At 40.2% G+C, this 26,257-nt stretch overlaps 1 protein-coding gene across 1 annotated transcript; it reads right to left on the reverse strand.

Moving 5' to 3' along the window:
* Positions 1-1,174: 1,174 nt before the first annotated feature.
* On the reverse strand, positions 1,175-25,356 carry OSMR (oncostatin M receptor). Its single transcript, XM_009894672.1, has 17 exons — positions 25,270-25,356; positions 19,025-19,188; positions 18,017-18,176; positions 16,170-16,451; positions 15,435-15,564; positions 13,925-14,082; positions 11,675-11,811; positions 10,237-10,396; positions 9,633-9,709; positions 8,989-9,217; positions 8,327-8,509; positions 7,036-7,137; positions 6,415-6,588; positions 4,542-4,706; positions 2,947-3,025; positions 2,595-2,667; positions 1,175-1,624 (listed from the first exon to the last, which is right to left on the reverse strand). The coding sequence occupies exons 1-17, from the start codon at positions 25,340-25,342 to the stop codon at positions 1,175-1,177; spliced, it is 2,796 nt and encodes a 931-aa protein (XP_009892974.1). The 5' UTR covers positions 25,343-25,356.
* Between the last annotated feature and the right edge of the window lie 901 nt (positions 25,357-26,257).

Below are 26,257 nucleotides of genomic sequence, written 5' to 3' on the forward strand. Positions count from 1 at the left end.
TACCTACTGTAGGGATGCTGAGCATGACAATAAAAATCTTTTTTTTTTTTAATACATGCAAAAGTAGTGTTGGCAGATCTAGTAGATACACAGCCTAAATATGATGTTCTTCACAAATGGAATTTATACACCTATGCACCAGACTACTGTGTCTGCTTGGCTGGTTGTTTGGCGCTTGCTAGGCAACTGCAGGGGTTAATGCCAAAAAAGTTACGTTCATGTGCACCAGTGGAGAGACAGTGCCTTGGTAACACCTCTTCAAACAGCTGTCCTGCTGGATAAACAGTTCCTTTCCACTTAACTCCTCCCATTTCCTTGTTTAGTTAAGAGGATTTTGTTCAGGATTTTAAAGGGTCATTCTTCCAGCCAGAGAAGGCAGAAGTGTGAGGAGGCCCAGTTACCAGAAATGGGAGCAGCAGCCCACTAACAGACGTCTGTACTGTAAAAATCTGTTTTCTGAGCTCTTTCACCCACCAAGCATAGGTAAAGGACAGGTGAAGTAAAAGCAGGACAATCACTGGATTTTGGTTCATAGGGTATCACCCCTAGAGAACTCCAGGGTCCTTCTAATCTTTCAGTAATGTGCTACACTGAATGCAGGTAACCCTTCTATGTCAATTCCTTATCCTATTTGAGAGAGAGAAAATAACAACCTGCTGCTCCCGATGTTAGTGCGCTGAGGCAGACTGCGAAGCTGGGTAATGCTCTGTGCACAGCTGCACAACACACACTGGCTGGGGGCAGCTACAGCACAGAGTAAGCACACACAGAATACTGCTAGTGAAATACACTCCTCGAGCACAACCACCTAGCTGCTCGTTTAACTTGCTCCTCTACTTTCTGAATAAATTTTTAATCTCTGCAAAATACAGTAATTCACTGCATCAGGCTATGAGTAAATGCTGTGATCTAACCTACATAATACAGCCAACAAAACAGCCGGTAAGTCTCATACAACACCTGTAACTTGTGGTGAAACCATAGCACCCATCATTCCTGTGCACAAATCAGTGTTTTTAAACTAGTCCTGAAGCAAGAGCTTTGCAGCATTAACAGAAGTAGGGCAGCTGGACTTGTGAAAGCCTTCATCAAAAGGAGAAGTTGTTGTGGTTTTAGAAATTCTTACTTATATTGTGTAACCAAACACTGGATGGACTCAGTGGAGGAGAGTACATCAAAGCCTCCTCCCCAGGCAGTGCACAGCTGTTTGTGAAATATATCTCAGACTGGTTTTTCTGCCAGATGTTTCTCTGGGTGTTGAGGCAGCATCTTCATTAAAAATCTCAAAGTAGTAGTGTGGTTGGTACAGCATTTCTGACAGTTCTGGCTTTCTTCCTTCTAGTGTCTCTGGTATTTGATAGGGATCAGATTCAACTGCAAGATGAGAAGAATAAGCAAAATTTTCAAACCAAGTATGAGTCTGAGGTGTTGGTGTGGGTGTAAAGTCTCCCTCTTCATTGTCATTAGGGTAAACCCGGGAAGAATTGTGACCATCAATCTTATCTTCTGTTGGCGTTGAAGACAACTGGTTCCATGGATGTGATTTCTGGGCTACAGCCTTATTGTCCACTGCTAGCACGTCAGGAATGCAGTCACTTATTTTCAGTACTTTCTCAGAACCCATCTACAAGAGAATCATAAAACAACAAAAAATATTCAGTGAAAGGAGCCCAGAGTAAAGGATACGGAGTGATTACTTCAAGAACTTTCAGTATTGTCCTACATTTTTTTTCAGTTTGGATCTTTCAAATAAATGAACAGAATTTAAAGGAAAATACATGTACAGAGTGTTCAATGGAAGCTGTCTTTTATGTGGAATTCATCAGAGTAATTTAGAGATTTCTTTTTTAAGTAAGTTCAACACACCTACATTTCAAGAAGGAAACGTGTCCATTGGAGACTTTGCCAGGTTTCTGATGCATGCAGTTTTTAGTCTGAGCCGGCAGCCACTGGAAGGCAGTAGCATGGGCTGTTAGGTTGTACTACCTCCTCCCTCTGCTGCCAGCGTTCAGCGAACACCAGCAGCAAAAACGGCAGCAGCCCTCCGTGTGCCAGGGCAAAGACATGCTCCTAGTTCTGCGACCCTCTTGCACGCACCATGGAAGCAGCAGCTGCTGGTTCAAAGGGCCTACAGAAGCAGCTGAAGATATTTTGCCAGTCCTTTCCCTGAGCCAGACCTGGCAGAACCCCCTGCATCCTCCCAAGGGCCAGCAGGTGCATCACTCTGCTGGCAGAGGGCAGGAGGAGTGGGCAGATACAGCAAAGTGCAGTATCTGTTGTGTCCAGACAGTGCTGGGTTTTGAACAGTAATAACGGAAGAATCGTCTACTGTATCAAAAGATTTCATTTATTCTCCAGTTATGCTTTCACTTTTTTCAGGAACAGGCTGCAGAATATAAACTGATCACTGCAGAATCACATGAATATCAAAAGGAGAACTTTCCACTAAATGATGATATTAAATTATGTTAATTTTTGTATAATGAGTGTCACTCATTTTTAAATGTAGTCAACACAGGAAAAATATTTTTCCGAAACTTTATTAATCAAAGAATGGAAAAATTAGAAATACTATAGATTTTCAGTGATCTTACCTTAAACTCTTTGAATGACAGTGCTTTGCTCTTGTTAGGACTAGGTATTACAGGGCAGCAGCACTCCTTCACCCTGGAAATAAGAGAGAAAAACAAATGATGTTTTGTTCTCTCCTCAAAGCATATTCTACCAGCAGAAGAAACATGTAGATGTGTATAGAAGCAACAGCAGATGATGAACATCTCAGAAATGCCGCAAGCCAAGTACTTACAACATCCACACAGCTGGACAGCCAAAGGAAAAAATGAATGAGGCCTTACAATAAGCTGGAAGCAACAAGCTTCAGCTGTGGTTTGTGAATTACGCTAGTTATGTTCTCTGTCTGCAACAGAAAAATGCATTATAACTTACCACTTCATCTTCCAGCGGCATATAGCTGCTACTAGTGATGGAACTATCACTAGCAGGACTAGAAGGTACAGCATGTTTGCTGTGAAAGAAAAATACTTTAAAAATTTGTTTTCAACTTCTCACCTGTTAAAGTCAATATAGCCTGAGCTTCTGGGACCCAAATAACATCAAGCCTACGTGGGATACCTGCCACTAACTCAGCAGTAAAACTGTGTGGTCCATGGTTGCAAGACAGTTTGGCTGCAAGTTCTTGGACCAAAATTGAATTATTACTTGATTGCTTTTAATTTGCCTTCATGTTAGCATCTTAACTATAAGGGTAAATTTCCAAAAGTTAAGACAATGATAATCTCACTTAACTATTTGTTTCAGGTTTTCTCTTGGATCCCCAAAGAAAACATATTTTTACCATGACATGTTCACAGAACATCTGTACATCCAGTATGGATGGACTATAGCAAGACAAGACACTACACGAGAGTTCTTGCTCTCCTGGGATCTATGCTGACACAAGAATCTCAGTATTTTCTTCTAGTTGGAAGACACAGCCTTGGGCTATGGTTTTCACAAGCAGTTGAGGCTCTAAGGAGCAAGCCGAGGGGAAGCAGCGGTTAGTGTTCGCTCTCCCTCTGCCCTGGCCAGTGCGCTCTTGCCCTGTGCCAGCGAGTCTGTGTGTCTCTGCCACAGACCACAGCAGGGAATGGACATGTGTTACATTCTCCTTTTATCTCTTCTGGGTTAATTAAGCCCTCATTGTGATTCCCTGCGTGGCTGTACAAACGCCTGTGCCTGCACAAGAGAAGTCTGGCTAATGGGAGCGGGAACTCGGGCGTGAGAGGCAGAACTGCCTCTGTGAGGGTGCCACGAGAGTTTAGACACTCTTCTGCTAGTTAGCCTAAAACATGAAGTCTCCTTGCATAGGCCAATGCTTCACCCTTTCCTATCCCTCCCCTTTCACCTTCACCCCCAACAAATTTTTCAAATCCAGGCGTCTCCAATTTGGATGGTAAGTTTCACAGCCAGGACTGCTGAGTGGTATTTCCAAGGGAACGGAACTACAGACAAGTGATTTCTTGTTCTGCTTTGATGATCAAATCTGCCAAGTTAGCAAACCACAATGCTCTAGCCAACAACCCTTTCTTATTGACTTATGAAGGAGTTAATTTGACAATGGATTTAAAGACTGACAAGAATAAGAATCAACGTTAGAAGTCCAAGAGTCCACAAAGAAATTACCCATTTGCACACAGGTCTGTAGTTTTTCTGATATTAGAAAACTAGCTGAATCCAAATGCAATTCTTCAACGCATTCTAGCAAACAGGACTCACCAGTCATGCAAATGTGCATATATTAAGCTATTTCCCAGAAAGATATAGGACTTGTATAAGGATGTAAAATTATTTTCTTTCTAAAATAAAAAACATAGCTACTTAAAAGTATCAAAATGCTGTGTTGGTATGCAACAGTTGGATCCTTTCTCAAGTGTGTGTTACATTGAATTAAATGTTTTCCCTTGAGAAAGGAAGATTATTCTAACCTTTTAAATCATCCCATCCTTCTGCTAGAAGACAAATTTCCCACAGCCAATACTCACAGTTAAACGGTGTATCTATGTATCTAAAGTTAACAATGGGAGTCTCTCCTCCACCTGTATATGCTTTAACCACTAGTTTGTATTTTGTGTTTGGCAGTAGGTGTTTCACGGTGAATCTCTTTTCTTCTGGGTTTTTAATTGTGTATTTACATAGCACTGAACCATCTAAAATAAAACAGATAAGACAGAATCACAGAATAGTTTGGGTTGGAAGGGACTTTTAAAGACCATCTAGTTCCACCCCCCCTGCCATGGGCAGGGACACCGCCCACTAGACCCAGTTGCTCAAAGCCCCATCCAGCCTGGCCTTGAACACTTCCAGGGATGGGGCAGCCACAACTGCTCTGGGGAGCCTATCCCAGCGTCTCACCATACTCACTGTAAAAAATTTCTTCCTTATATCTAATCTAAATCTACCCTCCTTCACTTTAAAACTGTTACCCCTTGTCCTATCACTACAGGTCCTGGTAAAAAGTCTCCCTCCATCTTTCTTATAAGCACCCTTTAAGTATTGAACGATTACAACAACGTCTCCCCAGAATGCTACAAATGAGCTTAACAGAGACTGCTAGACCACTGAAATAACACAACATTTGCAACTGGCCTTCTTTGTAATTTCCACACTTTCTTCTGAGAAGGATGATGCATCCTGACTCATTGCCATTGGGCTGAACTCACATCCCTTCTAACTGGACTGTCCACAGCATTGCCCATGCTCTGGCAGACCACTCAATAACTTGCTGTTAAAAGCTGCAACTGTTTATTTTAATTTCCTTTTACTAGAGCTTTTTAACAGAATTATTTGGGTTTTGCCATTTCCTTTTTCACCAGAATCCCGAGCCCTTAAGCTTAGGTCAAGTTCTTTGAAGATAATCAAAAGCAAAAAACTCTTTTGCCTCCCTATTGTGCAACTCCCAGACCCCAGGGAGAAAAGGGTTAGCTTACTCCTCCTGTTCCCAGTTACACCCTTTGTCTGCTAGCTTAGACAAACTGGGAAGCAGGAAATCTTTGATTTAAACATTCTGAAGTCTAACTGGGATTACTTGCAGAACTATGGTACTTCTATGGTTAGTTTAGTTCTGACAGAAACTCCTACATAAGCCTCCTTCAGTTCAAACTATGCCTTTCAGCCTGTACTAGTCTCATCACCAGAAGGATCTGACACAGGATGTGACCCAACTGGAAGAAGAGGCAAGGAAAAAAAAAAATCCTTGAACATGTTGGAAACATCTGAAAAATATAATGGAGCAAAGTCAGCTGGAGCAGTTTAGAGTGCGGAGCAGAAAGATCAGATATAGAAGTTTAAACGTGGCTTTGTGCCATCCCACAGCTCAGTTCTGCTGAAGGAACTCCACTGTAGAGCACAGCCACAAATACATTCACTATAAAAGAATTCAAATGGGGAATTTACACAGTGCTCCAATTCTGAAGGAAATAAATTGTATCCCATCTATTTCTAAAATACCCCAAATCGTAGTAAAACTAACATGCTTCTGATTACTCTCATCCAAGTAGACCACAAACAGATGTTTTCGAAATTCATCCAGAACTCAGATCACAAGAGGCAGAAACTTGACTGCTCCTATAATACTGCAAGAATCTTTTCCGGAGCTCACACTGGAGTTAAAAGGAGCTACAGACAACAGGATGGGGGCTATAAATATATTTAAAGCCAGGACCCACTTCCGCCCATTAGCATCTCAAGCATTACGAGTGGAATCAAAAGCAGCAGGTGTTGAAATCTATATATTGCCTAATGAGCCAATTTGCCTGCCTGATGTGAACTTTCTAAGAGGCTGCAATATGCCCAACAGCCACAAAGTCTTTCACCTGTATCAATGACATAACTTCCTAAATCCCAGAGCTCAGTTACCTGGAAGAACATGTTTTTTGGATCCTTTCAAACTGCAGTTCTCTTGTATAGGCGACATGTAAACATGATAGCCTTTTACAAAACCAGACTTGTTTGTGAGTTGATAATCCCAAAATAGTGTTACTGCATTGAAAGTCAGTTCAACTTTTTCCACAGTAGGGTCACTCAGAGGAGCTGCAAGAAAGGAAATTCAAGTTAAACTTGCCATTATTCTTCAAGAATGTTTATCTTTTCACTTGAAAAATGTCTAAATTCCCATGTGGTGTTTCTATTTATATCTTACTTGTATTTAAAAGCTGAACAAAGTCAAAGAGCTCCACAAAAACTATCAACTTCACAGAGCCTTCATGGAGCCCACATTCTACACAAAGCAGTGACTGCTGATCACAGCTTTGTTTAGCTATTCTAATTAACGTGGACTCTGCCAGGCCACTGCACTAATCAAATATCACCGATGCAGGGCCTTGTACGTTGTTGTACATATTTTAAACACTTCACTGATGATATAGAAACAACGCAGAAAATACATTTTTAGGTAGTTGCAGGAGGAAGACTGTGGAATTCTGTTTGTCACAGATGACTTTAGCAAACACACAAGCCCTAAATATGTTGCCAACTTACGTAGCTCCCTGAGATAACCAGTCTTCTTCTCCAATAAAGAGGGTCTATTAGCAACAGATCCATAGATGTGGAAGTTGTATCTCACCCCCGGAACAAAAGCAGCTAGAAAATAGTGGAACTGATTATAGAAATAGGTTATGGTTTGTCTTTTGGATTTGCTTGTACTTAACTGCTTTCCACAGAGGTCTATAATCCATTAAAAATCTTCTTTGTGTGATATTGTGCTATAAAAGCAAGTGAAGGAGACACAGGGTAAACCAATTCTTAGGGTGCATAATGTGAATTGAACACATTTATTCTATCTGAAAGAGAGAATTGGCGGGGCGGGGCGGGGGGGAGCGTGTATCATATTTTTGTTGCCCTGAAGTACTCGAGTGCACAATATACTCCAAACGCATCAAAGAGCAAGATAATTTCATTTCCATTTCTGGCACAGGCAAAGGTTGTGTTTTGGACTGTTTAATGTAGACACATACCCATGCATCAGGATTCCATGTTATCCTCACTGACATCCACTCCCATTCAGATTAACCAAGGGCAACCCACTGAAGAACCGGACAATATTTTTTCCATGTGTTACCACTCTCTCCTTCAGTAAGGATGCAGGTTCCCATATGTTTGTATGAATTGAAGTGCGTTTACTTTATTGCATATTGAAATGCAGTCAGTCAAATTTTCTTCAAACATGTTTCGTTCCAAAGAGAACTCTCAGCTCAAGAGATTCCAGGAAGGCTATATTCTTGCAGCTGGGGAAGTATATCAGAGCAACCTTCACACAGTCAGAAAGGATTTAGGTCTAATGGCCACCACTGGGATAAAAAACACACAACTGGTTCTAAGCAAGGACTGGTGCTGAGACACATTACTTGTGGCACACTGACAGCACTACACTTCTCACTACACAGTGGGTGTTAAATTGCCCAAGCCTAAACTTCTGACCTGTGTCACAGATAAGGTATCCCTCCTGCTAAAAGATTTTTAACTCCTTCATTAACCTCACTATCCTCCTTCAAGATGTTACTACAAGCTACTCAGAAGATTTTTTTTTCTAAAATATTATGCTGACTTTTCTAAAACACTACGCTGATTTCCAAGGCTTAATGGTGCTGGCACATTTGTGGTGTCTAATTCATTTGCTAGGCAAAACATGATGCCACGTGCCTTTGAAGAATTACACCTGCACTGAAGAGACTTCAATATCCCACAGGATTTGTTTCCTAAATTCAATTAATGCCCACAGCATGGAAGACTGCTGCACACACATCATAAAGAAAAATTTTTCTGCTTTCACCTGAGTTGATCAGAGCACTGGAAGTGTTGGGCCCAAACCTCTTCCACTGCAAATCACAAGGCTGCAACATCGGAAAGTTACACCAATCAATAATGTAACTGTCATATATATGTCCGGGCTCCCAGGAAATAAAAATGCCATTATCTGTACCATTAACCTGTTCTTCTTTAAGCTCTTTGGTATCTAGGAATGAATAAAACAGAACCTCTATTATTTTCCTGCATGAGACCTCAGATTCATAAATGAAGATCAATATAGTTTCTACAGTAAGCTGTTAAAACAATAATACAATAGTTGTGTTCCTTCTCTCTCAGATATGTGGGATCTTTCATATGCTGAAAGCTGACCTCGTTGTATGCTGACATGCTAAAAGCTCAACTGCAGAAACCTGGAGTGATAAACAGAAAGTCACAAGAAGCTAGTCACACACAAGAGTTCCCTGAGAGGCACCTGCCGCAGGTCTGAGGCCCTAGTTTAAGGCTAAATGTGTTTTGCTCTGTAGAGACTCTCTGTACGAAGGCAAAAATACAGTAATAATTTCCAGATATCAGCGATGTGAATTAACAGTCCAGGTTAATTTGTTCCCCCTAGATAACAAATTATCACTTCACTTAAAATAGGTAGAAACAAAACTCTCATAATAGAAATCTAATTGAAAATACTCATACTGTTACCTGTAGCTCTAGGGATGATCAATACTGAAGGAAGTGAATAATTAACATTGTTCTTTGCCATGATACTGATTATGTAGGAATGGTTATCAATGGAAATCCTCGTGCTATTGCAGACTGATGAACAGGAGATGCTTTCAGGCTTAGAGCCATCTTCTACTTTTTCCCAGGTTACTTCATATGAAATACTTCTTCCGTTTGCTCGAAAACTTGGTGCTTGCTGGGCAAAGGTTATGGGAGTAGACACCAACTACTTAGTAAATTTTACCAAAAAAATACGAGAGCAGCATTTATAACTTGAAACCACTAATTGGATGTATCATTTCTGGAAGAACGTAAACACTTGTTTTCATACATGCATACACATACTGCTTGAAATGGAAATGCAGAAGTCAGTAATGAGATTTGCCTTGTTATAACACTTAGAAAAACAGAAGAATAGGTCTGAAATACCAGGACAGCACATCATCATAAAGCTACATACATTCTGAAATATGTTATTTATAACATTTGTCTTAGATTCTTAAAAGACATTTTCATACCAAATTGCTAATAAGTGCACAAAAACTTGTTAAAGTTCATGGGAGAAGTTTCCAACCCCTTTAAGAAAGGTTTTGTTTCTGTACCGATCTTACCTTCCAGAACAAGGTCACATTCCGCCCCCCCAGAACTGGGGTAATTTCTCGCCAGATGTCCAGTTTCCCTGATGGAGCTGCAATAAATACAGCAAAACAAAGATGCTCTAGGTGCAGAAAGGATAAACCATTTAATTGCTTCCTCCTATTTGAAGAAATTCCACCTCCAGAACATATTTTTCCCCATCACTCCCAGGTCTTGCCAAAAACTATCCTTTAACTTCTCTCCCTTCATTCTTTTTTGCTGAATGAATGTCTGATTCGTTTCCCCAGAAAATCTTTCTTTGCGTGCAGTTTCCAGGTGCTTGTTCCCACCTCTGCACTGTTCCTCCAGCCCTCACACAGCACTGTAACTCAGTCTGTCCATTCTCCCAGTCATCTGGATTTCCCACTCCCTGAACTGAATGAAATGGCAGAGACTGGCAGGCAGGGTAAGAGTTATTTAAGAACCCACCTTCTTAAAATTCGCTTATTGCACTTCTACTTTTACGCATGCAACTGGCCTCTGCTTTAGCTACCCAGCGGAAGAGTAGCAACAAATAGCAAACAGAGGTGCAAGTGAAGAACATCCTTCAAGCCTCCCTTCTCAATAGACTGGGCATACTTGCTTCCTTTGTTCTGATGGTTCGGGCTTCGCTCCATTCACTCCACCGCCAGAAATGCTTAGCTGCTCCACAGTGTACTCGAGCTGTGTATTCAGTGTATGGCTGCAGTCCACCCATGGTGGTGCTGGCATAATCGAGATGCGTGTCTGAACTATTATGCTGCAAGACAAAAAAACAGAACAGTCAGAGCTCAGCTTCATTAGCAAGAGGTTTTTGTCTGAAAAAAATAGTTCTTCCTCTAGATCCTACGACAGCCAGTTAAGCTTGACTTGGGAAAGATAATCATGGAACAACAGTCAAAAAAAAAAAAGAAAAAAAAAGAAGAGGAAAAAAAAAATGCACAAGATCAAAAGACTGGGAGATCCAAAAAGAGGTCTGCAAGCCATCTCTGTAACTGTCTGAGTAGGAGTCACTCACAACCTGCCAAATGACTAGACTTTACACCAAGAAGGCAATTTACTGAGATCTTATCTTCACAAAAGCTGGGTCTGTTAGTCAGTTCATGTACAGAGGATGCTGTTCCAGATCTATGCACAGCATCTACAGCTACCTTTTCTTTCCATTTTCCCCCCAAAGCTTTTCCCTCACTCCCTCCTAAGAGACAAGGTGAGTTCTGGTAACAGCCAAAAAGTGAGCATGCTTTTAAGCCTCTCCTCTCAACTGCCTCCTGCAATGGTCAACTGCAGCAGTGATTTGATCTAACAGCTCTTGAGCAATACTTAAGACAGGATGCAGCTTGATCCTGATCTTCATAATGCCTTTTTAGTATGCTAGAGGCAAGCTGCCTTCATAAGAAAACGGCTACAGAGAACCCACAGTACACATGCAAAGAGTCAGTCAGCCTCACTGTTTGCGAAAGAGGCGGAACAAGACAAGGAGTCTACTCAAATAATCTTCAATGAGGTGGAAGAGGATGGGAAGAAAAACTGTTCTGGGGTTATCTTACTATAAAACAGACACATCACTATCAAGTACAGTCAATAGTACCCAGAAAGGTCCTGGACTAATATAAAAAAAACCCTTCAACACACCTCACCATTTTTGTGTAAGATGATATGAGTAATAAAAACATGACAAATCAAAATTAGCAATAGCTAACAGCAATTACAAGGCCCATAAGTATTTTCATTTACTTCAACAAATCTCAGAACCCATCCAGCAGAGGACAGAACCTCATTCGCAGACCAGTCACACTACACACTTCAGCCAGCAGTATAGAAAGTGTTGGGAATATGAATTAGGACCAGCAATGGCTGCCCACATGGACCACATCAGTGTTCATCAGTGTAGAGCCTGGGAGCAAACAAATCCAGAAACCGGAAACATTAACACACTCACAAAATTCGGACTGTATTCATATTGGTGGAGAATTATTTTTTTATCTCACGTGAAAATTATACTCGCTCTGTCTTTGTGTATGAAATTCGGGTTTCATACCAGTTCTACTTTCCCATCAGGGTGGACCACTTCAGTCTGACAAAAGAGTTCAATTCCTTTGTTTCGGTGTTTCCAATATAACGTGATTTCTGTATCTGTGCATTCTTCCCACATCTGGAAAGGTGCAGCAGGATAAACTGCCAATGGAAAATCTGAGTTAGTTGTTGTAAAACAAAAAATATTTGCAAAAGTATTTTAAGGTGCTTTAGCTGAGCAGTAAAAGCTAATAAGAAATACAGATTTTTCTGCCGGTATAGGAGAAGCAGATATAAATTAGTAAAAATTAATTTCAGAATGTAAATGTAAGTAAATGTTATACAAGATGAAGAAAAGACCCTTGTACTGACTTGAAAATATTTTAGAACATCATGAACAAAAAAAAAAGATTCACAGAATTTTATTGCAAATCCAGTAAAATTCTCTAATCCAGGGCCTGGCAGAGGCTCCTGATGTAGCATGGTGATAACGTTTGCCACATTTCTACACCCCAGAATCCAGCCTCTTCAGCAGAAATTTTATTTGCAACTCTTACATTGACTCCTGCCAGTAGTTACCCTCTGGTAAACAGTACCAATGCTGCTTCTTCCAGAAGATTTCTGTGATCCTTTACTGCTATGTAAGCAGTATTCAGCAACAGCATCAGATCTCAAACTCTCCCATATTATCAGTCCAATTGTAAGGAGTAAGACAGAGCAATGTGAGTGAGTGGTATGTTTATACACGTTTGGCCATTATCCTAGAACTTCATGGACCATGAACTACAATTTGAGGACTTCCAGAGTCGAAGGAGCTTTTGTTTGATACAGAAGGTCCCAGCTACCACATGCAAAATTGGAAATTATGGACTTCAGTTTTTCTTCACTTGCTGACACCCTTAAGTAAGGAAAATTCCACTGTGAATATGTCCAGGATCAGAAAAAACACAAAGGGCACTACAGCAATCACTATTGAAGAAGTTAACTCATCATAAATATTATATATCATTTCTTTAACTTGTAACAATCACTAGAACTGGAAAAAAAACAACTGTAGTAAAACTTTAATGTACTTAGCACATTGAATGTAATGTATTTTAGCCTTTTTTGCCATGAAAATTTAGTTTATAATATTGTGCTGTCTCACTACAACCTGTCAGTTTACTCCTCCACTTTCTTCCTGCTCCATTTCTTCCACCCTCAAACAATCAAATAATCAACTTTTAGAACTCCCATGCGTCTCTGAGACAAATTTAGCAGACAGGCATTTAACATATGTTCCTAGAAGTCATGAAAAAGTGTGTCTAGCAAAACCGTAATCAGTGCCTCTGAGGAAGGAAGCGCTGCCAGAACACAGCAGTTACACCAGCAGCCTCCATGTCCATGAGCCTGCCAGCTTCAGAACTAAGCAAAGCACTTGTTGCTTCCTGCTGCATCAAACAAATAAGGAGGCCATAGGACCTAGGAACACTGAGGTGGATGTGCTGGCACTAGAGGACACAAGGAGAACTGGAAATACTGCTGGAGACATGGGAAACATTCAGGTGTTTTGAGGCAGAGGTACATAGGAACTTACGGGACCTGGGTGACACTGTGAGAAAGGACACGACTAATAGGGAAAAAAGGAAGCACAGCCATCAGTTACTGCTCACGGAATAACCTGTTTTATTTCACTGATGATGGACTACTCTTCCTCCCTTACAGTAGCACAGTGAATGTTACTGTCCCATATTAACACCGAGACAGATTAGCACTATCACCTCTTTTCTGGCAATAGCTGCTTACGCCTGTATCGCATCTCATTTGGAGAGGTGTTAGTAAATTTATTTACCTACTTTTGAAAATCTGCATCTCCATCTTATTTTGGAAAGACAGTAACATCAGCAGTAGAATTTTGGAGAAAGGACTGAATTCCCAAGTAACCTACATATATATTTTTATTGAACTCCCCATTTTATATCCTTGTATCACATTGCTTCCTATACCATGAAGCAGCTTCAGCAAAGCAGCCAATTTTGAAGCTCTAAGGGGTCATTTCAATTACCAAATCTGACCTTTGGAGTGAAGCTTTTTTCTACCATTAACACAACATTGCAAAGCGGAAACTGAAGAGACAGAAGATAGCTATAGCACAGGGACAGATAACTAATAAAAGCTGCAAAGATAAAAATCAAGGACTTTCATACTTTAAAATGGGGCACTCAAGTATTAAGATCAGAAGGAGGACAAGGCCTGCAACAAAAAACCCTCAACAAAGACATAGAAAAGGCCTTACTTCTGTGAGTTATATCAAAAACATCCGTGGCAGCCTTCTTTCCCAGTGGGTTTTCCACAGTCACTGTGATATTACAGATCCTCTGCTGGCCTGCATCCCAAGAACATGAGCACTGCTCAGAACAACTTACTGTGCATGGAACCACCTTTTGGGAAAACCTATCAAAGGGGGGAAAGGGGAGAAAAAGAGAAAGGCATTTTTCCTTATGGAAAATGTACAATTGACATAGATGTTGAAATTTTTGATACCCAACTAGAATATAGCATCATAAAAACAAATAAGGCTGAGGGAGACTTTAAGAAGCCACCCAGTTCTTTCCCCTAGCTTGAAGTAGGATGAACATAGGCATTCTTGCAATTAGAAGAGGGTTTTTTTCAAAGTCTAAGTTTACTTTATCCTTTTAAGATACAGATAAATTGCTTTTAGTGATTTCCTCATAGAAATTCTAAACTATGGACTTATTTGCCAAGAATTAAGCCATTCACAGGTCTACCATTATGCTTTTAAATGAAGCAGTAATTTCAAGTGCATCTTCTAACCTTTCATTTTTAAATCATCATCATAATTTCTTAATGGAAGTGAATGATGCAGAGACCATGAAGGTATACACAATGACGACCTGCGTTCTGCAGAGATCTTTGGATGAAAGTTTGTTGTGATGATGAGGCATCTGTCCTGTTGTACGAGTTCCCCTTTCTCTGTAGACCCTGCTGTAAAGCCCCCCCTCCTCTCCATTTACTTATATGCCTCCATAGCAAGGAGCTGAGGGTCAGGTCTGATACACCACAGCTGTGTAACCTTGACTCAGACTGCTAAGAAAGTGCTGTGAGAAAGTCTGCAGAGATTAAAAAAAAAAAAAAAAAAAAAAAAAAAAAAACCCAACAAAACAAAAAAAAAAACCAAAACAAAACAAAGCCCCAAACCAGCTGAAATTATAGAATCATAGACAGAAGTAGGATTTTTGAGATAGGATTGCCACTAGCTCAAGGATGCAAGAAATAAAACACCAGCATGAAAAGTTATAAAATCCTAAAGAAAAAGAACGAGAGGTGAATCAGGCTAACTGAGGGTTAGCTGGGAGTCATCAGTTTGAGTCAGCCTCGGTGTCAATGGATTGTGAACACACTAATACTCAGCCTATCAGCTGATTAAATTCTAGCTGTCAGTTGTGTGTGTTACCCAATAATTATGTTATACTTTTAAGTTACCTATATCCTGATTGTTGGGCATCTTCAAACCTACTAAAAGATATCCAAACAAGTTAACCTGAAAGAATGGTTAGAACAAGCTTTGTCAAGCAAAACCTGGTCTGATGGACCCGCAACTTGGTTATAGTAGTCTAATTCAGAGCAGTTCTGCACTGGTGAAGCTTTGTTAGATAAGTTGATCAGAAAGAGGCAGGCAGCTAATTGCAACAAGGATGAAAAACATTTCCACAGATTTTAAAGGAAAGATCATGACTGTTCTGTGCAGCACAGGCCAGAGTTAATATAACAATGAAGAGACTTACTCTTCAAACAAGGTGTATTTTGGTGAATGTCGTCCATAAAGATAGGTGTCTCCTCCTCGGCTCCAAGTACATGTTACTAGTCTCATATCTTGAGTTTGGCAGGAAAAATCATTAGGTGTATCAGGCGGTTCTTGTCAGAGGCAAAACCAAAAAACACAACAGCATGGCAGTCAAGGCAAAAGTCATCAACCCTTTTACGATATTAACAAACTAGAAATAATGGACATGTACAAAGTCTGGTTCACTACAGATGTTATTATTTCAAATATACTTATTCAATGACTACTCTGCAGAGACAAACAGGGTAACACCATAAATTAATTGCAATCAAAACACTTATGTATGTTATTATATTTTGTTACATCCAAGCATTCATTAATTTAATCTGTATTGGTTTTTAGCTGTAAAAATTACAACTCGCCTTTGAAAGGGCAACTATGCTCGTTTTTTTCCACATGTGCACAATCACGCTGAACTCCTAATGGTAAGGTATATTTAAAAATCAGTCACGTATCCTAGGAACAATTGAGATTAATCTGAACACATTTAATGCTATTCTTTAATGCTTTATATATGGAGGTGTACAGATCTGAAGTCAGACATTAAACAGAGTTCAGCTGGATATGACAGGACAATGACAACTAACAGCAAAATTTTTTTTTCTTCTTCCCATTCCCCACAGCTATTCTTGACTTAATAACAGGAAAATAGAACTGTAATAAAGCATTCACTTACTACCCACAAAGAAAACTGCATGATCATAGCATTGCTCTTCATTGCAAGACTCTTGACAGTAGACAGTAATGTGAGGCACTTCTTGGTGTGCCACATTTTTCAGAGTGAGCAGTCCGACTTGACTGTTTGTGTGACTGAAAACTTTAATAGCTGGGACTATAAAGAATTCCTTAATGATTTGACCTTTCCTTCCAATGCAACAGAGAGCAATGTCAGAGCCTTCCTCTACTATTTTTTCACTTGGAAAGATTTGTGGTCCACTGTTATTTGAAGTGTCCAGGCCTGCAAATTAATAAATAATAAACCATTTCAAAATCTGCTCATGGCAGCAGCCTTCAACCAGAACACATAATTGAGCATTTACAGAAGAATCTGCTAATGTTATATTGTCCATTCATGGACTTTTATTTATTATTCTTCCCCATAAAGAGAACAACTTCACATGCAATCATACTTTTAATATTCTTAAACCCCTAAACATATAATGTAGTCCAACAAACTACCTAGGAGACTAAATCCATCTCACTGCCTCTCACTTAGGGGAAACAAAGAACGTGTGTTCAAGAACTGCCTTTACAGATGAACACTACCTCCTGCACCTATGAACAGGTTGACACTTACAGCCAAAATGCCTGCTTTTGAAGATTATGAGCAGTGGGCTAGAAAAATGTCATATTCTGAAGCTCATGAGAGCTCCGCTAAAAAGGAGTCAACATTGAATGAATCAGATCAGTATGGGGATACACAACTTGGAATGAGATTCCTCCGGCTTTTAGTGTTGGACTTCTTGATGGATGCAAAAATTAGTGGAATTTAAGTGATTCACAGGCTTCTGCACAGATTGGAGATAAAATTTACTCTCAAGAATCTAACACAAAAATCTGATGAAATCTGGAGTCACTATTGTTCAGAGAGCTCTAAATCAGATCCTGTAATGCAGAATCAATTTGTGACAAAGAAATAGTATTTTTGATCCTTATCCAATTTCATTTGAAAAAATAAAATCTCCAAGATTGAGGTTAGTGAGAAAGAAAGTCTTGCATCTTGTTTCCCATTATCTAAGGTGAGGGAGATGGGCAATTTATGTGCCACAATCCAAGATTCAGATCTGTGATGCTTCTACTAGCCATGATGTCTCCCATAATTAAAGGCCCTTGCTGCTCCAAACAAGAATAGTGTTTCTTTACAAAATCACTGTAGTGATTTTTTCAAAAGCAGTTACTTATTTTGTTTAAACCAAATTCTCTGGAAACCAAACTGTTCTAGTTAGATATTGTAATGTGGGAAAAAAAAGGGGTTTGTGATATCATTAATTACACTCACTCCCTGTTTACTCTCATATAATTCACAGAAGTTCATTCCAAGTGACATAAGGAGCTGACTTGCTCCTCTCTTTCTGTTTCTTTAATACTAATCAAAGCTATGATACCCCAGAGAAAAGCAACACATGCATCAGATGATGTAGCCATGGCTACGCGCTTCCTGTCCTCCAGTCTGGGGCAGAGCTGCATCTGACCTGGTGACAGGCTATGCTAGAGCCTGTCCAAGATCCCATGCCACTCTATACTGCATTGTTTTAACGTGTGAGCAAGAAATGCTCTAAAACATTTTGTCTACAAGCTGAAGAAGACAGTCTGCAAATTAAAACAATAGCTGAAGCATGGCTATTATTGCCAGCAAAAAGAACCCAGTTGGTTAGTGCTTAGAGATAAAGAGTTCAAAACGGATTCTTGATTTGATGCCACCTCTCTTGAATTAGACTTCACCATTACAGTCACTGGTGAATTACAGTCTAGCTTTGTACTGGAAAAATTAAAACCAATATTGCAAAGTCTTGTTTTGCTTACCCAGGACTGTTTCCCACAGACTCCACTGACTCCAGATTTTTGATGCTTCTGCTTTGCTTCTGATTCTCACGGAGTGTGACATACACTCCAAAGGTAAGTCTGAATGCCATATCCAATGAAGAGGCTTTCCTGATTTATCAAGTGTGACATTATGGAACTCCTATAAACAAAGGTGAGTAAGGCAAAGTATTGAAAACACAGTGATGTGTAGACACTTTGGAAGTACAACTAAAAGCAGTAAGAGAGAGAGGAAGTTCAAAGGAGGAAAATGCTTTTGAAAAATGAATCTCTGAAATCACACCTACTACATGTGATCTTACACTAAGTAACTAGTAAGCTGAGTAACTGCTCACAAATCTGTAATAGTACTGGTGGACTGACTGATGTTCTGGCAAGACTAGTTGATTCTGACAACATAGTTGTGAATCAGGCCCTGCTTCTCATGAAATGGATTTGCTCTCAGAAATTTTCAGTGCGTTATTTGTGCCTGCTATTACATGAGTAATAGCATGCACGGATGCTGCTGCCTGCAAGTGCACCTTATCTAATGCTCTGGCTTATATATCCCTGGCTCTGAATAACAGCAGCAATCTGCACTGGCCAGTAAGGATTTATGCAGATGACATCTCATTGCAGTTCCAAGGCACAACATCTGAAGAGAGTACTACCATCAGTGACAGGCAGAGTAGGAAAATATCTGCTGATTTCCCCCTAAACACTTGACTGCTGTAATATGCACATCCAAGAAACATGAAAGAATACATCCAAAACTGTGGAAATAACTTCTTCATCTGAGCCAATATTTTTTTTGCACAAAAACTGAGCATAACATTAGACCAGCACCTAGTGAAATACAGAGGTATTTCTAGCACAGTTTTGTAAATACTACGTTGTACATTGTAAACCTATAAAGCAAAGCTATCTGCACATGCATCTGAATATCTGATTTTCCTTTAGCTTCCTTTATATTGTAAATAACTACTATACCTTTTTTTAAAACACACTTACTATCCACACAGTAGTATTTTCATCTGTTCGACGGACTTGTATTTCAAAAGACATTGCCAGCTCAGCATCATGCGCTATCTTGCCAACATCCCATTCCACCAGCAGCCGCTGAAGAGCCAAATCCTTGGAAATGTTAAGGTATGTTACTGGAAACACAATGGATTCTAGGAACCCAAAAAGGACACAAAAATATTAATGTTTAGGTGAGTTACAAAGCAGATCTGAAACAACAGTGGTTAAAGGTAAGATAGGTTCCACACCAGACAGTTCTGAAGATAAAGAAAAAAAAAAATGATCAATGCTGTTGATATCAAAAGCGAAGATAATCTTCCATCTTAAGTCATCAACAGGCTTGAATGGGGTTCCTGAATCTACTCAATAGCCCCCCCATAACATTGGGTATGCTATTTAATTTCTTTATGTCCTCAATTTACTAGCTACTTTATGGGAATATTGATCCATCCCTTTACAGTTTTATGAAGAGGAACAACATAATGTATTAACAGGGACTGAATTCCAAGAAATCCCAACCCCCAGCAAGCCTTCTCATCATTAGGGCAGAAAATCTAGGCTCAATTTTGTTCTCTGATCTAATTAAGACTAAATTATTTAATGCAAATCAAATCTTTGAACAGGATAGATTAAGAGTTCCCCTCCACTAGCTAGCTCAGATGATAGACTAGTATTAAGCACATTCCTGGGTACTCTACACAGAGCTTAGGTAGTTTAGTCAGGGCTGTGGATTCTTCTACTGGAATTAGACATCTAGTTATAATGGCGCCTCCATCCTTTTGTGGCTCCATTGGCTTTTGTGGCTCAATTCCCAGAATAAAATAAAGTTTAAAGTCAGACTGAAGCCCCTTTTGGTGTTGGGAAAGGAAAGGCTGAAAACTACAGATCACCTTATGAGTGGTCCCTGTTTCTAGATGTTTGCTCTGTCACCCCTCCCAAAAAAACCTAACTCTTGGAAGAGAGTAAATATGGCACTCACTGATCTGTACCTTCTCTCCTTCCTGAAAAATCAACAAACAAAAAAACCCTCTAAACTTGATCTGGTTGTTAGTGAAGCCAGGGAACTGAAATTGCCAAGAAACTAGGCTTTTTCTTTTGCCAAAGTTTCTTTCTTGCTACTGCTTGTTACAAATAACAGGGTCAGCATGCTTACACTGACCAGGACACAGAAAAGAAATCACAGAAATATGGGTTGAAGGAGGATGGAGCCAGACTCTTCTCGGTGGTTCCCAGTGACAGGACGAGGGGCAATGGGCACAAGTTGGAACATAGGAAGTTCCGTTCCAACACATGGAAAAACTTCTTTACAGTTCGGGTGACAGAGCACTGGCACAGGCTGCCCAGGGAGGTTGTGGAGTCCCCTTCTCTGGAGATTTTCAAGACCCGCCTGGATGCAGTCCTGAGTAATGTGCTCTGGGCAATCCTGCTTTAGCAGGGGAGTTGGACTAGATGATCTCTAGAGGTCCTTTCCAGCTCTGAAAATTCCGTGATTCTGTGATTTTAATAAAACAGAACTCATTCTGGGCATTCCTAAAAAAACAGTCCTCGGGGACATGCTGGATTGAGAGACCTCAGCAGTTCCTTTTCACAAAACTTCTGACTCCAGTCATTTCTCCCATATGTGCGTCACCCACTGACCCAATGACTATTGGAGACTTTTACGGAATATTAGTGACAGAAACACAAGCATTCAGGAAATTTAGTTTGAGAATCTACATTTTGATAAATGCTTCTGGCAGCAGCCAGATATCCAAACCATTTTGCAATTTATCCTGTGGTGCCTGCTCTGCGCTAACTTCTGTGCAGCAGTTTCCCTACCTATGGATCTTTACATTAACTGTAGGAAATGAAAGGCTCAAGAGAAGCAGCAGTTATAACAATCCCTGATGAACCAAAGGAAGCAAATAATACTTTATAAGCATATTTATTAATTATAAGAATACAGACACTGACACAGATTAGTTATTTATACAAGTCCCATCTATAATTATAGAACAAACGGAGGGAAGTATACATTGTAACATGAGTAATAATTTATAAAAAACTGTGAAAGAAAGGATTATTTCTCTCTTAGCAAATAATCTACAAACTCTGGTGGTGTATTTTTAATCCATTCCATTTTGAAAGGTACTGGACATCAAAGCAAAATGAAAACCATATGCTTTCAATCTAGAGGAAACTACAGCATAGGCTTCTTCAGATATGCTTGGGGAGAGAAATCAAGGTTTCATTGTTCAAACATTTGGTCTCAGCAACAGGATTGTGGTATAGTAAAAAAAATTTTGAGGAAGAAGTATACACACACTTATATACACATGTACATTCTGTCAATTCTCACTGCAGCCTTACTAAATAATTCCTGGAAAAAGATTAATGTTTGTAAACTACATGAATACAGAATTTGACAGCATTAGTGTCTTCTGTAAGGTAAATGCAAAAATGTTTCAAGTGCTGAAGTAAAACTTCCTGTTTGGCTATGGTTATGACATGATCCTTAAAAAAACATACCTGCTGCTTAACAGTTGCTTTTGAAAAATAATGGCCATCAGTTTTATACTACCATAAGGAAACACAGCAGCTATGATCATTAGCAGATGTCTGGAACTTAATAAACAAAGTGAAAGGCCTCGGGATAAATATCGCTTGCCTAAATGATAAGGGAGTGGCAATTTTAGGTTTTACTGGAAAACAGAAATAACATTAGCTTTACAGGCGAGGAGCCAGAACAACCAAAACAACAAAATAAGCCACAAAATTAACTGTGGAAGCAGAGTATCTTACGTTATTTTGGGAAGGCTAGACACGACACACTTCATCTCCCCACATTCTACAGACTTTCACCATCAAAGCAAGATAAAGGCTTTTAAAATCCCACTTATGCTAAGGAATTGACTGTAATGTTGTTCCTCTCCAGCATGTAAACTTAGCTGCTCTTTTTTCGGTCAACCTTATCTATACGTTCATCATCCTCTTACCTGAAGTTCCATGTAGCCTCTGAGGGGATCTTATTTCACATACGCAAATAGGTGGCTGATCTAAAGCTCTGGACCTTGCCATTCTTGTATTTTACATCGGCAGTGCTGAATTGACTGGGGTGGACAGATGGGCCCAGCACAAATAAACGAACTTAAAGGAAGGGACCCAGTTTCTCTCAATGAAACTCACAGGCACAAAGGCCAGTCAGTCTCACCTCTGTGCTAAGCTAGATCACGGAGCAGATTCTCCTGGAAACTCTGCTAAGGCATATGGAAAATAAGGAGGTGGCTGGTGGCAGCCAACGTGACTTCACTAAAGGAAAATCATGCCTGACAATTTTGGTGGCCTTCTATAATGGTGTTACAGCGTTGGTGGATAAAGGGAGAGCAACAGACATCATCTGCCTGGAATTGTGCAAAGCATTTGACACTGTCCCGCACAACAACCTGGTCTCTAAATTGGAGAGACATGGATTTGACCGGTGGACAAGTCAGTGGATAAGGAACTGGCTGGACAGTCGCACTCAGAGAATTGCGGTCAACGGCTCCATGTCCAAGTGGCGAGCAGTGACGAGTGGTGTTCCTCAGGGATTGGTACTGGGACCAGTACTATTTAACATCTTTGTTGGCGACATGAACAGTGGGATTGACTGCACCCTCAGCAAGTTCGCTGATGACACCAAGCTGTGTGCCACGGTCGACATGCTGGAGGGAAGGAATGATATCCAGAGGGACCTGGACGGGCTTGAGAGGTGGGCCCATGCAAACCTCATGCACTTCAACAAGGCCAAGTGCAAGGACTTCCACGTGGGCCAGAGCAATCCCATGCACAAATACAGGCTGGACAGAGAGCGTATTGAGAGCAGCCCGGACAAGAGGGACTTGGGGGTGTTGGTGGATGAAAAGCTCAAGATGAGCTGGCAATGTGCACTCACACCCCAGAAGGCCAACCATCTCCTGGGCTGCATCAAAAGAGTGTGGCCAGCAAGTCGAGGGAGGTGATTCTGCCCCTCTGCTCCACTCTGCTGAGACCCCACCTGGAGTACTGCATCCAGCTCTGGATACCTCAACATAAGAAGGACATGGACCTGTTGGAGTGGGTCCAGAGGAGGGCCATGAAGATGATCAGAGGATTAGAGCACCTCTGCTATGAGGATGGCTGAGAGAGTTGGGATTGTTCAGCCCAGAGAAGAGAAGGCTCCCGGGAGACCTTATAGCAGCCTTCCAGTATCTGCCAGGTGCCTACAAGAAAGCCGGAGAAGGACTTTTTACAAGGGCTTGTAATGATAGGATGAGGGTTAATGGCTTCAAACTGGAAGAGGGGATATTTAAATTAGATATTAGGAAGAAATTTTTCACTCTAAGAGCAGTGAGGCACTGGAACAAGATGCACAGGGAAGTTGTGGAGGCCCCATCCCTGGAAGTGCTCAAGGACAGGTTGGATGGGGCTTTGAGCAACCAGGCCTAGTGGGAGGTGTCCCTGGCCATGGCAGGGGGGATGTAACTAGATGATCTTTAAGGTCCCTTCCAATTTAAACCATTATATGATTCTAAAGTAAGCCTCCCAGGGAAAGGAAACAAATATGCCTGAAAGAAAAGCCAGCCAGTAGGCAGAAACCTCTTCAGGGTGCACCACTAAAAGAAATCCATGCACATCTTCTGAATTTCCCTATCCTCTTTTCTGCTCCTTCTCTAGCCAATTGTAACTGCAACTGTCACTACTATGCCTATTGCATTGATGACAAGCTTGCGTCTCTTCTCTACATCTGTCTCTTTTTGTCCAAGCTAAAATCTCATCCCTTTTCTCACCATGGAGAATATTTTCATCAGCCACATTTAATTAACTTGACAGAAACCCAAAGGTCTCACTAGTTCCTGTTTTTTCTCCATCTGTACAAGTGTCCCTCCACTATCTCCTTTTACTTAAATGACATATCAGTTCAGACCTCACACAATTTTGTTTTCCTTAGAGCCAGGCATTAGACAGTCTAGGTCACCAGTCTGGGCTTACACACAGTACCAACACACAGGAGAAATAATATAGTTAAGGATATATCCAAGATCTTGAAGACCATTGAGTTACAATGTGGGACTTAAGGACTTCTGTAGTATAATTTAGACACATAGAAATATTTGTAGCATCCACAGTTATAATCTTCCCCTCCTAGCAAAGTTAAATAATCACAGCATCTTAAGACTTGTTTTAACTGGAAAGCTAACTCAAGACTATATAAATAGTTTTATGATTAACAAAAGAGACTACTTCTATTCCTGAACAACTGCATGTGAAAACAAGTGACCAAGTTACTGTAATGCAGTAACTGTTCAGACTTGCCTACATTACAAAGTTTTGTCACTCTAGGAGGATTGGTAATAAAGTCTCACAACTGAGTAACTGGCATCTTGGGTGAATGGATTTCAAGGTTGAAGAGAGGCAAAAATATCTGAAACTGATATATTACCCCCTTCAGTACGGTAACAAGTACATTTATGCAAAACCCCACCCCACTCCCTCCTTCACCAGCTTAATTAAGACAATACAACTTATATAATGCAGACTATAGTCTCATTAGTTCTGACTTCTTAATGGTGGTCACAGAAAAGTCAATTAAAAATATTCTTTTTTTTTTTTTTTTAATGGAGTCATACCCAATGCTATTGACAGCAGCAAGTGTGCAAGCAGTACTTTTACCTTAAAATACACAGCCTTCTGGAAAGTTACCCTTATGCTCAACTTTGTTCCCTCTGCATATGAATATTTGCTTTTTTCTTTGTATTGAATGCATATGTGAAGTGTAAGAAATAAAATTGTGGTCCTGGAATTTTGTTTGAATTTTGTTTGAATTTTGTTTTGAATTTCTCTCAGAAAAGAGCCAACAGAAGTGCTAAAGTTTTCATAGATGAGACAAACAAAAAAAGAGAACGTGAAGGGAAGCGGTAGAAAAGCATAAAAGAGGAAATAAATTATTTGACAATAACAGACTGCAGATCAAAAACTTGAGACAGTTGGGGAGCAGATAAATAAATACACTCTGGCTTTGCATCACTTCAAGTTATTGATTCAACACGCAATTCTGCATGATGGGGTTACAAAACCTCAGTTATTATACAAGTTGCTTCATCACCTTACCAAAGAGAATCATTTGATTAAGTGTGTAACATGTTGCTTAATCACAGGAAACTTACAAATGAGCAAGTCCAAAGTTTCAGTTGATGTAGATTGCTTCCAAATAAAAAAGTAAATGTTCAGATGTTTACCTTGCTGTGCGTACGTAGTGTAGCAAGTCCTCAGGGGGAGCAGTACCGCCAGAACCATGAAGTGATTCATCATTCATCCGCCTTTTCCTGCACAAGATTTATCAGGAAAGAAGACATTTCTATTTATTTGTTTCTTTTACGAGAAATGCATGCCAGATAATAGCCCAGATAATATTATTCTATTTAAGAGCGAATAAATAAAAACTCAACCACACAGACCTCAGGCAGTTTAAGATAAATTCAGGAAGAATGGACAAAGAAATGTAAGGAATGAAAAAACCCTCTTGTTTTTAGGACCTGGTTACAGCATAGGGAAAAATATACCATACTCAAAAAGTTCAATTTAATCTAAACAAATAAAACATACAATATCTTTAAAGTTTTCCCTGCTATATTTCTAAGGAATATTAAAACAAAAGTTTGTCCTGATATATTTTGGCTTTCCTCCTGCACAAATAACAAGATATCCATCCTAAGGAGGAAAAAAAAAAAGCATAAAAGGTGTGAAAGGACTTGTGGTTTCTACTCCACCTAGAAGCCTCAGTGATGAATCCAGCAGACTTCAGCAAGCATGGTCTTGCCCTTTGCCAGCACCTAGGACACTATATGGAGGGCTCTAGTTAGACTCAAGTTGAAATCCATGTATCAAAGCTGTAGCAAGTTCCTTTTCTAGAAGGACTGTCATGTCAAGCACTACAAAGCTTTATCTAGCATTCCTCTTACAGCTTTTAAGCTCACATTGTGACAGAATGAAACTCCATTTAACTTGCACAGCCCAGTCCTGAGGGGCTGATCGTATGTCAGATCTCATAAGACACGAATCACCTGCCGTCTCCCCTGTGTAGAAGGGAGAGGTAAACATTCAGCAGCAGAACGGTTAAAAGCACTCTGGCACAGAGGGTACAGGACTCCAAACAACAGGAACAGGACTACAGATACAGCTATCTTTAACTTCTAATTCCCACTTTTTACATTTCTGCAACTGTGT

The sequence above is a fragment of the Charadrius vociferus genome, unplaced genomic scaffold, assembly GCF_000708025.1.
Source record: "Charadrius vociferus isolate BGI_N301 unplaced genomic scaffold, ASM70802v2 scaffold450, whole genome shotgun sequence".
Lineage (NCBI taxonomy): Eukaryota > Metazoa > Chordata > Aves > Charadriiformes > Charadriidae > Charadrius > Charadrius vociferus.